This window comes from Suncus etruscus, chromosome 2 (assembly GCF_024139225.1).
Source record: "Suncus etruscus isolate mSunEtr1 chromosome 2, mSunEtr1.pri.cur, whole genome shotgun sequence".
Lineage (NCBI taxonomy): Eukaryota > Metazoa > Chordata > Mammalia > Eulipotyphla > Soricidae > Suncus > Suncus etruscus.
In genome coordinates, this window is record NC_064849.1 from 20,780,787 (window position 1) to 20,794,137 (window position 13,351).

The following is a 13,351-nucleotide window of genomic DNA, read 5'->3' on the forward strand; positions in this document are numbered from 1 at the left end:
TGTTTAAATAAATAGCAATTTTGATTTTGCTTGTGTGGGGGGCCCTTCTGGCTTGGCCTACTCTTGATCCTGTGCTTAGAGATTTATCCTGGTAAAACTTGAGGTACCCTTTGTAGTGGTCGAGACTGAACCAGGTCATTCAGTTTAGGGCAAGTGCTTTTACCATTTATATATCTTTTTAGTCCTTCATTTTCTTTTTTTTTTTTGGGGGGGGGTTTGGGCCACACCCATTTGACGCTCAGGGGTTACTCCTGGCTATGTGCTCAGAAATCGCCCCTGGCTTGGGGGGACCATATGGGACGCCGGGGGATCGAACCGCGGTCCTGATCCTTGGCTAGCGCTTGCAAGGCAGACACCTTACCTCCAGCGCCACCTACCCGGCCCCGTCCTTCATTTTCTTAATAGTATTACAGCAACAACACTAGTTGCTATATAATGTGAATCCTTGCTGTTGCGATAGACTATTTTTGTGATAGACTATTAATGTTTTTTATGGACTTTTATCATATCACCCCTTTTCTCTCTCTTTTCCCCTCTTATTTCATTTTAGTTGTAGGTGGTGTTACAGCTGTGTTTGGGATTGCTCTTGGCAAAGTACTGTTGGGGGTTGAATCCAAGTCTCCAGAGCCCTCTCATGCACTCAGCTTGTTTGACTGTTTTCACTCTGAGGCACTAGTTTCTTTTGTGTTTGGTATAATGAAGTGCAGAGAAATATATACCAAGGTCACACAACTTGTTGGCACTGTATTGGAACTTGACCAGGGACTGTTTAACTCCAGTACTGCTCTTTCTATAAAGATACAGAAACCTTTTTCATTTACATACAAATAGATAAGTTTACAAACAGATGGAAATTTTTTAGTTTGTGTGTGTGTGTGTGTGTGTGTGTGTGTGTGTTTAGTGAGGAATGAGTGGAAGTCTCACCCAGAAATAATCAGGATTACTCTTTACACCCAGGAGTTTCTTTTATTTCATATGGGATACCAAGGATTGATCTGAGTAGGCGGTGTGGAAGGCAAGCCCCTCTACTCGCTGTATTTTCACTTCAGTTTCACAGGTGGCAGTTTAATGCTGTTTTACCCTTCCATGTCTCTTTAAGGAGAGAACTTTCTGTTTCAGTACATGTAAACCTTCCTCTTTCTCTTTTAATGCTTATAGAGTATTTCCTCTTTCCAAAATTAATGCTACCAGTGATTTGAGTATTCTGATAAATCTTAGGTTTTAGTGTGGGACCTGGTATGTGAGGATTCTAATCAGGGCCTTCTTTACTCAAAACATGTACGGAGCCTGTTAAAATATCTCTTTAACCACAAAAGTTTGGTATAATAAACTATATAATTATCTGCTATAATAAATGATACAGTTATGTAGTAGAAATAAATAATTCTTTAATGAATTGGGTCATCATCTAACTTAAAATCAGTTGTCAGGGGCCGGAGCAGTGGTGCAAGTGATAAGGCATCTCTGCCTTGCCCACGCTAGCCTAGGATGGACCGCGGTTCGATACCCCGACGTCCTATATGGTCCCTCAAGCCAGTAGCGATTTCTGAGCTCATAGCCAAGAGTAACCCCTGAGTGTCACAGGATGTGGCCCCAAAACCAAAAAAAAAAATTCATGTGTCAAAATGCATGTAATCTCTTTTTTTTTTTTTTTTTTTTTTTAGTTTTTGGGTCACACCCGGCAGTGCTCAGGGGTTACTCCTGGCTGTCTGCTCAGAAATAGCTCCTGGCAGGCACGGGGGACCATATGGGACACCGGGATTCGAACCAACCACCTTTGGTCCTGGATCGGCTGCTTGCGAGGCAAACACCGCTGTGCTATCTCTCCGGGCCCTGCATGTAATCTCTTAAAATAAGACCCAACAATAAGTTGAGTGTTTGCTAATTAGCATTCTCTATAATTATTCATAATCATTCTCTTCCGAATAAGGAAAACTCAAGAATGACTAGAAGCTTAAGAGAAAACTGACAGGGACAAGGGAGACAGCTCAAAGAATTGTGTATCTAGGACCCTGGGTTTATTTTCTAGCACTGTGTGGCTTCTTGATTATATCAGGGTGTATCTCTGATGGTTTCCAGTCCCACTGGGGTAGATGGGGAAAAAATGAGATATAGTCCAGGGGGTAAGGCACTTACTTGCCTTGTATAGTTATTACCTGAGTTCAGTCTGTGGCACCGTTCCCTCGTTCTCTACCTGGAGTGATACATGAGCAGTGCTAGGTGTGCTCCCTCCCCAAAAACGCCCAAAGAAATTGTTTACATCACAATTCCATCTATGATTGTAATATTGGTGGTCTTTTTGTATCAGTCTAATAGATTTTCGTATCAGCATAAATTTCTTATAGAAATTTAAGATTAATTTCAGAACTATGTTTTGAGCCAAATTGTTAAACTTGAACTTTTTTACAGTTTTTGTTGCTAGCAACTGAGGTAGGTAATAAATAGCTCTTATTTTACTACAGAGGTAAATGAAATACAGAGACTAAGTTTCTTAATCAAGGTCGTCATAATAGAGCCTGCTAGTATAGTTGGTAAAATCTGGGAGATTTGGAACCATTGCTTAGTTTACTGTGCTTTATATTTTTAATTTGATAGTTCACTTTGTATTTTTCATTAATTACTCATAGCACTACTTTGATATTTATTGTCTTTCATTCTGTGACTGAGGGATCTGAGAGAAAGGCTGTGGTCTATTGCTAACTGTTCCCTCCCAGGACCAGAGCCAAGGTATGCTGAATGGACTCATTGCCCTTTTCAACCTAGTATTAGAACTGTTGATACTAAGACAGATTTCTGCTCATGGTCTTTTTTTTCCCCCTTAAATCAGGAATTTTGTGGGTGTTCATGTGTTTTGTGTTCAGAGTCCCAGACCATGTGTCCTAAGCTTGGGTATATGGTTTCATTTTGTAACACATCAATCAGACTTCACAGTTCAATAAAGCCCTGCAGTGTGGGTGGAGGCTAGAACAATCAAGTAGTTACACAAACATCTTTGTTGTCTTTCTTTATTTTCTGCACCATGTACATCTGATTTTTTTCCTTGTTTTTTTGTTTGTTTTTCTCCTTTTAGTGAATGGTAGTGTCTAGAAAGGGTATGTCCCTTCAAGAGAGAGGTGCCAATGTCCAACCGGCCTAATAACAATCCAGGGGGGTCACTGCGACGTTCACAGAGGAACACCGCCGGGGCCCAGCCACAAGACGACTCAATAGGAGGAAGGTAGGTACTTAATGATAACTTGAAAAGAAATTGGATTAAAAGAAAACATACTTTAAGACCTGATTATGAGGTTCAAAACCTGAATGGTTCTCAGCAAATGAGTACTTTCCCCCTAACTTTTAATTTGAGAAAAATTGGAATTTAGAGCAAACCTTGAGTTTTCTCCCAAATACGTAAGACTTAAAAATATTTGTCATCTACTTGAAAAATTGAAACTAAGGGGGGGTTAGCTAATGGAGTGCCCTACTTCGTTTGCCCTTTCTCTTCACTACCTCAGCACCTTGCAGTACAATACTTTCTGCCATTTGTGGTCTTTTTGTTTGAAAGTTTCATTTGTCTTGAATTTTGATAATAGCTTTTGAGTTTCTTCCTCATCTTTTTTGATAAAATGGATATTGACAGACGTGTGAGACAGTCTAACCTGATTAGAAGTAGATTCTCTTCTTTTCCTTAGTGGTCTAGCATTCATTTGTTCTTTAATTGGAATCATACAGGACATGGAGAGGTCAGATGCATTTCATGTGAAATTCTAAGTCTGCTTTTAGCCGTTTGATTTGTAAAGCACTGAACCTGCAAGGACTACTCTAAGCATAACATTCTTCAGCACTAGCTTGTAATATCTATTAAGTTTTAAAAGTTTTTTTGTGGGTTGGGTCAATGTGATGCTCAGGATAACTTGGGCTCTGCAAGCACTGCAAGCAGTGCTGGTGGCTCTTATGGGATGTCAGACATTGAACCTGGGTCCGCCATGTGCAAGGCAAGATTCCTATCCTCTGTTACCTGCCAAGTTTTAAAATATCTGTTAAAAAAAAAATGGAAGCACAGTGTTGAAATAAGGTTCTTTTAGTCATTGAGCCACAAGGGCTTTGGACTAAGACAGCTTTCATTTTTTTGCCTTTGCCATTAAGTAGTACCTTTTTACATTGATTTTTTTTTTGAAGGAAAACTCAAGTTTGTTCGTTACAGAGAGGGTGTATTTTTTTCCTTTTTTATATTTTTAAATTTGGGGCCACACCCAAAATGCTGAAGAGTTACTTCTGTCTCTGCACTCAGTAATTATTCCTGGCAGTCTTGGAATAACCATGAGGGATGCTGGAGATTGAACTTTGATAAGTCTGGTCTAAGACAGCTGAGTGCCCTTTTCTCCAGCCCTTGGGGAGGGAGCAGGTCTTTTTTTTTCTTTTTCATAGGTTAGCTTTATTATTTTATGTTAAACAGAACATTTAATACAGAGTTCTGTCCTGAAATTGTTTTTATTGCTTTTTTTTTATATTGGGATTATTCTTTGTAGCAGTCCCACTTAATGTATGCTGTTTAGAATATATTCCCCCATTAAAGACTAATAGATAATAGGAGTTTTGGGGCCGGAGAGATAGCATGGAGGTAAAGCATTTGCCTTGCATGCAGAAGGACCATGATTCGAATCCATCCCATATGGTCCCCTGAACCTGCCAGGAGCAATTTCTGAGCGTAGAGCCAGAGCGCTGCCGGATGTGACCCAACTTCCCCCTCGCCCCCCCCAAAAAAAGATATTAGGGATTTTGAAAATATAGAAGAATTACAAAGAAAACTCACTTCACAGTCATGAGTAATCCATTACACTGAATTATTTCCTTTTTTTTTTTTTTTGAATTATTTCCTTTTTGTGGGGGGGGGAGGCACACCTGGCTTGGGGAACCATATGGGATGCCAGGGATCGAACCCATGTCTGTTCTGGGTCAGCGGCATGCAGGGCAAATACCCTATCTTAGCTATCGCTCCGGCCCCTCACACTGGATTATTTTTACTTAACTCTGTGTATGTTTGCATAATATGCATGTCACATGTTGAACAGCTGCAGCTTTATCCAAAATCATTCTTGAGTTAGGTTTGAACTACGGCACATGATTGATTAAACAGTTTTGGCTGTCACTAAGCATTTTGCTTTTAAAATTCTCAGTGATGTTTCAGCATCAGCATCATCAGCATCTTTTTTTGTTGTTTTTGGGCCACACTCAGTGGTACTCAGGGGTTACTGCAGGCAGGCTCTGCTCATAAATCACTCTTGGCAGGCTCTGGGAACCAGATGGAATGCTGGGGATCTAACCAGTGTTGGCTACTTGCAAGGCTAACACCCTCCCCACTGTGCTATTGCTCTGATTCCCAGCATTCTCTTTTCTGTGTCACTGTTATGTAAAATTAAAATAGTTTTTGTACTATGTGTTTAAAATATGAGTGGGTGACAAGTGGAAGTGGTTAATTACTCTTGATGCTTTGCCTAAAATAATAGTTTTAATAAAGATAAACTCATTTAGATTTGTAGACTGTCTCTTGTAGTCCTTGTACTTAAAACTTGCCAACTGTGAAGGAAAGAAAAAAAATCTTAAAATGTGTTTGGAGTGGCAGAACACAATCCAAATACTGCAGTGTAAGGATTGTGTGTGTGTGTGTGTGTGTGTGTGTGTGTGTGTGAGAACACAATCCAAATACTGTAGTGTAAGGCATTTTTTGGGGGTTGGGTGTGTGTGTGTGTGTGTGGAGTGGCATAACAATCCAAATACTGCAGTGTAAGGTGTTTGTGTGTGTGTGTGAGAACACAATCCAAATACTGTAGTATAAGGCATTTTTTTGGGCGTGTGTGTGTTCCCACATCCAGCAGCGTTTAAGGTTTACTCCTGGCTCTGTGTTCTGAAATTGTGGGTGTGGGTGTGGCTGTGTGTGTGTCATCTAGGGGTTACTCCTGGCTCTGTGTTCAGAAATTGCTCCTGGCAGGCTCGGAGGACCGTATGGGATGCCAGCGATTGAACCCCGGGGTTCTTTCCAGGTCAGCCATGTGCAAGGCAAATGCCTCACCACTGTGCTATCGCTCCCGCCTAGTGTAAAGTGTTCTAGGAGATTTTTGTATTTTTTATTCTGTACTGCTTTAAAACTCTTGCTCCATTTTAGCATTCAAAATTTCAGAAAGTACCTTCAAAAGATTTCCCCAGCTCTGGAGTTGGTGGTGCAGGATGTAAGGTGTGCCTTGTGTGCACTAGCCTGGGACAGACTGCAGTTCGATCCCCCGGCGTGCCATATGGTCCCCCAAGCCAGGAGTGATTCCTGAGCACATAGTCAGGAGTAACCCCTGAGCGTCACTGGTGTGTCCCAAAAACAAAAAAAGAAAGAGAAAAACGGGGGCCGGGCGGTGGCGCTAGAGGTAAGTTGCCTGCCTTGCCTGCGCTAGCCTAGGACGGACCGCGGTTAGATCCCCCGGTGTCCCATATGGTCCCCCAAGCCAGGAGCGACTTCTGAGTGCATAGCCAGGAGTAACCCCTGAGCGTCACCGGGTGTGGCCCAAAAACCGAAAGAAAAAAAAAAAAAAAAAAAGAAAGAGAAAAACACATTTCCCCAGGAAAACCTATTCTCTCATGTCATTTACCTTGTCACCAAGAATTGTTTAAATATTATAATTTTTTATTGAATTGTTGTATGACTGACTATAATACTATAATATTGAAATAATTTTGAAAATACAGACTTTTGTTATTTTTATGTGAATGAGTATGATTTAAGTTTATAGCAATTTAGGACTTTAGATTCTGAATCTTACGAGTTTGACCAAGAATGCAAAGTAGTAGATATTTGCTCCTGAATTTCATTTTACCTTTTTGAATAGCTTGAAAGAGTCTCGTAATTGGAAGCTCTTTAGATCAAATTTTAGATTCTTAGTATATTAGTAAGAAAAAAAAAATCTAAAATCTAACGAATTCTATGCTTTACGTGAGGATTGGGACTAATTGGGACAGAAGAGCTTAAACCTTGATTACTCTTACCTGATTTCTGTTTTTTTTTCAGTAAAATGCTGTTTTTGTGATTTTTGTCTCCTTACCACCGTTTGGAGGGAAATGGTGCAGGAGATAGTGGGATCACACCTGACAGTACACAGGGCAGGTTTTGTCTCTTTGGTTAGTCTCAGGGGACCATATATGGTACTGGATATTTAAATTGAGACCATTGCACCCATATGCACGGCAAAAATGCCTGCTAAGATATACTGTCGTCAGCCCTACCTTGTTATATAAAGGTGTTCATAGTGATACAGTGTTTTGAATAATGGCATCAAAGCATTTAAGTACAGCAGCATTGAATGCTTTAAGTTTAAAACTTTCTTTTTTGGGGGGAGGGGATCACACCAGGGGTTACTCCTGGCTCTATGCTCAGAAATTGCTCCTGGCAGGCTCGGGGACCATGTGGGATGCCGGGATTCGAACCACCATCCTTGCAAACTGCAAGGCAAACACCCTACCTCCATGCTCTCTCTCTGGCCCCAGCTTAAACATTTTTATACATAATAATCTAGTTGATTCTCACGAAAACTTGCTGAGTATGTAATATTTGGGTTTTTTGTTTGTTTTTTGTTTTTGGCCTTTTGGGATTATTAAAGCTCTATTCAGTACATAGACTTAACTTAATGGCAGGTGAGCTCTTAACTTTTGAGAGTTTGTTTTTTCATGTGTGTCAGTTGTTTCTGCACAAACCATTATTAAGAAGGATGTAAAGGAGGGCTTGAAACACTTCATTTTTCAAGAGTCTTAACTCTTCCACATTAGAATGGTGTATTTGAACCACCATCCTTCTGCATGCAAGGCAAACAAACGCCTTACCTCCATGCTATCTCTCCGACCCCAGAGTACATGAATTTTTGTTAACAATTTTAGATATTTTTGAAGGAAGGGCACACCAGACAGTTCTCATGGGTTTATTCCTGACTCTGTACTCAGGAATTACTTCTGGTGGTGCACAGGAACTAAATTGGATTGGGGTGTTAAAACCCAGGTTGCCCTAGTGCAAGAAAGGCAAGTACCCTAACAGTATGCTATCATTTTGGCAAGATTAGTAGTTTTAATTTAAAAATGTCACAAAGCAATGGACTACAGAAAAGCACAGAAGGAAAACATATCTTCCAAAGACAAATTTTTATTGTTTTGATCTTTGTCTTTAAAATACAAATTAGCATGTATTTAATTATACTCTAAATTTTGAATCTTGGCACATATACTCACTTTTTTTTTTCATTTTCTTTTGGTATTTGTATACAAATTGACCAAATGCTTTACTCAATCATTATATAATGTTTTCTTTAACCTTGTAGTTTATGTTTAAATGTAATGTTTCAATGTTTGCATTTTAGGTATCTCTTAAAGATAAGTTTTCTGGAATAAAGTGGATTGATCAAAAGAAAGTTTTTAAAAAATTTTTGAATTTTATTTTTTCAGTTTTTGGGCCACACTCAGTGGCGCTCAGGGGTTACTCCTGGCTTGGGGGGACCATATGGGACGCCGGGGGATCGAACCCAGGTCTGTCCTAGGCTAGCGTGTGCCACCACTCCTGCCCCGCTTTTTGATTTTTGTTTTGGTGCTAGAAATCCCTCATCTGAAGTATACGTGCTACTACTGCTGACTATGTATTCAGGCATGGTACCGAGAAGTTAGTTATGATCAACTTGTTTCAGTAAATTTTTTTCCAGTTTACTTAACCATTTCCAGGAAGAAAAATAAGTTTTTCTCATTTTTTAAAACACATTTTTGCATTTTTCTACTAAATTTGATTAGGTAGAAAAATCACACTAATACTATTATTGGTGTTTTTGTAACATTACATTTAAATATTTAAGAAATAGGTGTAAGTAAGGTGTGTGAGTTTTGAGTGAGAGTACTTTTTCTCATAGCCTTTTTTTTTGCCTTCAGGTCTGAGGTCAGAGTCTATTCCATTTTGATTTAACCTTTGTGCATGGCATTAAAAAGAGATCTGAATTAGGTTGGCGGTTTTGTGTGTTTGTGTGTGTGTGTGTGCGTGCAATCGTGCGTGTAGCTGAGCAGTTGATGGACTTGAATGCTTTTTTTCTTGTAAAGTTCAAGTAGTGCCTTATATGTCTTAATAGGTGTCCGGAGAATACTTTCTCTCCCCCCCCCCCCTTGGTTATTTTTTGTTTGTTTGTTTTTGGGTCACACCTAGAGGCACTCGGGTTACTCCTGGGTCTGCGCTAAGAAGTTTTTGACAGGCTTTGGGGAGGGGGCAATTTGGGAATTGAACCAGAGTCCCTCCAGTGTTGGCTGCATGCAGGGCAAACATCCTACTGCTGCTTCGCGCCCTCCCCTCCCCCCCTTTTGGAGTGGAGAATAGTTTGTGTGAATGTACTAAGGTTTGTGTGAGTTATTAATCTTCCATTTCACCGCTGTGAAGAACTGATTTTATCCATTCATATTTTGTATGCTAGTTACTCTTCTTAAAACAGTAATCCTCTTAGGAAATAATTTCTCCCAGTTCTTCAGTTAGTCATTTTGAACTGATCATATTGAAGAGAGTTTAATCATTCCTGCTAATCATGATAGGTAATCTATGGTCTCATCTTCATTAATTCTTTGTGTTTGGGGCCACACCTGGCTAGTAATAGGTCGGTACCATTTGTGGAGGTTGTCACTCTTGGAGGTGTTTGTGGGACTATCACTGCCAAGAATTCAAAACGTGCAATGCCAACTTGCCATCTAGTTGAACTGTCTCTCTGATTCATGCATGCTGTTTTATATAGCTTTCTTTTCATTGTAGAGTGAAGAATCTTTTTTTTTTTTTTGATGTAATACCAACTTAGATTGTATCATCCACTTGCAGGAATATCAAGCTAGTAAGTAGCATCATGCTAGAAAGTAGTTATAACATGAGCGTTGAATTACCGTTGTCACGAGTAATTCCAACTCAGTAGGGCACATTGGGCACATTAGAGGCAGGCAAGAAGTAGTTTATGTGGTGATTTTGTTACTTTTTTTTTTTTTTTTTTTTTTTTTGGTTTTTGGGCCACACCCGACGGTGCTCAGGGGTTACTCCTGGCTGTCTGCTCAGAAATAGCTCCTGGCAGGCACGGGGGACCATATGGGACACCGGGATTCGAACCAACCACCTTTGGTCTTGGATCGGCTGCTTGTAAGGCAAACGCCACTGTGCTATCTCTCCGGGCCCAATTTTGTTACTTTTAAGACAGAAGATGCAGTCTTAAGTATGTGTCAGCTCTGTAGGTTCTGCTTGTATTAATAGCTTCTAGAGTTTTAATTTTTTTTTTTTTTTTTTTTGTATTTTTTTTTGTTTTTTGTTTTTTGTTTTTGGGCCACACCCGGCAACGCTCAGGGGTTACTCCTGGCTATGTGCTCAGAAGTTGCTCCTGGCTTGGGGGACCATATGGGACACCGGGGGATCGAACCTCGGTCCATCCAAGGCTAGCGCAGGCAAGGCAGGCACCTTACCTTTAGCGCCACCGCCCGGCCCCACATTTGTATTTTTTTTAATGTTACTTTGATTACTTTGCTAATAATGGATAGGTTTTAGTGTGAGGTCGATTTAAGCAAATAGGCCATTTTATGCACAGAAATCACCCCCTTTTTTCCAAAGTAGTTCATAGTAAGGTAATTGAATCAGAAGAGTTAAATAGAGCACAGCAGATTATATAATGCTAAGTAACAAACAGCCATCTTCAGATACTTAGGTACCCATTACAGGAGCAAGAGGTTGTAGGGACATATTTTATCCTTTTTTTTTTTTTTTTTTGAGCCTCACCCCATGGTACTTCGAGTTTACTCCTGGCTCTTCACTCAGGAATTACTTCTAGCTGTGCCTGGGGAGCAAATAGGGTTTCTGGGGATTGAAACGGGGTCTGCTGTGTGCAAGACAAGTGTCATAATAGCTGCACTATGTCTCTGGCCCTGGGTTTTCTGGGGGGTGAGCACCACACCTATGACACTTGGGTTATTTCTGGCTCTATGCTTAGAAATCGTTCCTGTCTCGGGGGACAATATGGGATGTTGGGGATTGAACCCGAGTCTGTCCTGTGTCAGCTGTGTGCAGAGCCAATAGCCCCATGGCCCTGGAATTTTTATTCTCATTTGTGTATATATATATATATATATAATCAGATAAATTCTATGTAGATTGGAGTATGTTTGAACTTGTATTCTCTTCATTCTCTTACCCAGTAGCTATTTAGTTGCTTTTTTAGTTTCATTTCTTTTTAAATCAGGGGTCTCAGACTTGCGGCCCTTCGTACAACATTTTGTGGCCCTGCCCTAGAGGAATCTTTTTTTTTTGTTTTGTTTTGTTTTGTTTTGTTTTGTTTTGTTTTGTTTTAGTTGTTTGGGTCACATCCCCCAATGTTCAAAGCTTACTACTGACGTTGCACTCAAGGATCACCCCGACTTTGCCTCCTGCGGCCCCCAGGTAAATTGAGTTGAGACCCCTGTTAAATCCTTTTGTACTTGGTTCAGTCAGATGGACATACAGGTTCCATCAACTTTTGTAGGGGAGAATATTTTTGGGTTTTGGGAGGGCTTTCCTCAGTGCTGATAGGAGTAACAGCTATGTCCCATGTGTAAGAAATGCCTTGCGGGCCGGAGAGATAGCATGGAGGTAAGGCGTTTGCCTTTCATGCAGGAGGTCATCGGTTCGAATCCCGGCGCCCCATATGGTCCCCTGTGCCTGCCAGGAGCAATTTCTGAGCCTGGAGCCAGGAATAACCCCTGAGCACTGCCAGGTGTGACCCCAAAAAAAAAGAAATGCCTTGCAGCACTTAAGATTGATATCAGCAGGGTGGAGAAAAAAAAGACTTGATTTCAGGGCCCTGTGCTTGCCACACTTGGGTCCCAAGTCCTTTGAAACATCTCCCCCACCTTGGAGGTAGAGAATATCAAGGGGGGGGGGGGGAGAGTTGGTGTGATAGGAAAGTAACTTAATTGTTCACACAAGTATTTGAAAACACAATTTTTTTGATCAATGAGTGTTGTGTGCTGAGGATTGAATCTAGCATTTTACAAGTGTACAGCATGGAAGGACAACTGAATCATTTCTTTCTTTCCCTCCCTCTCTGGCTCCCCCCTTCTTTCTCTTCCTCCCTCTCCCCCTTCCTCTCTCTTTTCCTCCCTTCTCAGGAATCACTCCTCAGGGGACTAACTATATGGGATGCTAGGGATTGAACCCAGGGTGGCCTCTTGCCAGGCAAATGCCCTATTGGTTATGCTATTGCTCAGGCCCCCATCTTTTAATTTCTTAATCTCTTGATTTCTTAGTCAAAATCACTTTTAAAAACAGTTCTTGCTAGTAACTCTTTCCTTTGAACCATGGTGAATCATCTTATTCCAGATACACTTTGAGTTTTAGCTACAGAACCAAGCATGCACTTAAACTTTTTTGTTTGTTTTTGGTTTTGGGCCACACCAGGAGGTGCTCAGGGCTTTCTCCTGGTTCTGTGCTCAGGTATCAAACCCGGGTAGGCGGTGGGCTTACTCTACTATTTTCTGGTTTCCTACACTTCCCTTTTTAGTGCTATCTAAAATGCTGAGAAAGCTAGCCTGTCCCATTTGGCCTAGGGAGAGGGAAAGGATTTACCAGGGTTGTGATGACAATGGCCTTGTGTTCTTCAACTGAGCAGCCACACAAGCTACTTTAAAGTTGTGCACGTTAGACTCTTAGCAGTAACTTTTGTTCTTTTATGAAAAGGCAATAATTTAGATCTTTTATATTTTGCTTTGTATTTCTTGTTTTAATCACCAGATGTGAACCTTTTGTCTAAAATATCATAAGCGTATTAGAAACTGAGTTATTTCATCTCATTCACTTTGATTCTTTTCCTCCATATTGAGGGATCTGGTATTTCATTTAGTTTTATGGAGAGTGGGGATGTACACCCTAGTGATACTCAGGATGAGTTACTTAAGAATCTGCTGAGCTTTGCTCCATATATAGAGAACCATATATGGTATTCTGGGATCTTCATCATATAATATACAAATACTTTGGTCATTCAACATCAGGTTTGCACATCACATAAAATTTTTTTAAGTTGTAGAAAAAGTAAAAGACATTTGGACTTCATTTCAAGAGATTAAACGAAATCACATTTTTTCTTTCATCCCATAGATACCATAATTTTCATACCATGACAGTTGCCCCCCCCCCCCCCCAAATGGGGGAAAATGTCTCTTCACCTTATGGAGCGAATGCCGTCTGGAGCTGAAGCCTGAGTGCAGGGGACTTTTTATTATAATATATATAAATATATATAAAAACAAAAAAAGTATTAAATTATTTTTTCTGATGTAAAAAAAAGTTAGGTAAATGTGTTTAAGCAGCTGTGGA

At 40.4% G+C, this 13,351-nt stretch overlaps 1 protein-coding gene across 8 annotated transcripts in view; it reads left to right on the forward strand.

Moving 5' to 3' along the window:
- Window positions 1–3,073: 3,073 nt before the first annotated feature.
- Window positions 3,074–13,351, forward strand: part of TRIP12 (thyroid hormone receptor interactor 12) — a 115,969-nt gene continuing 105,691 nt past the window's right edge. For all 8 annotated transcript variants that reach the window (XM_049769280.1, XM_049769282.1, XM_049769281.1 and 5 more), the window contains exon 1: window positions 3,074–3,217. In XM_049769280.1, coding sequence (XP_049625237.1) covers window positions 3,120–3,217 — 98 coding nt within the window. In that variant the 5' untranslated portion in view covers window positions 3,074–3,119. The remainder of the gene's footprint in view (window positions 3,218–13,351) is intronic.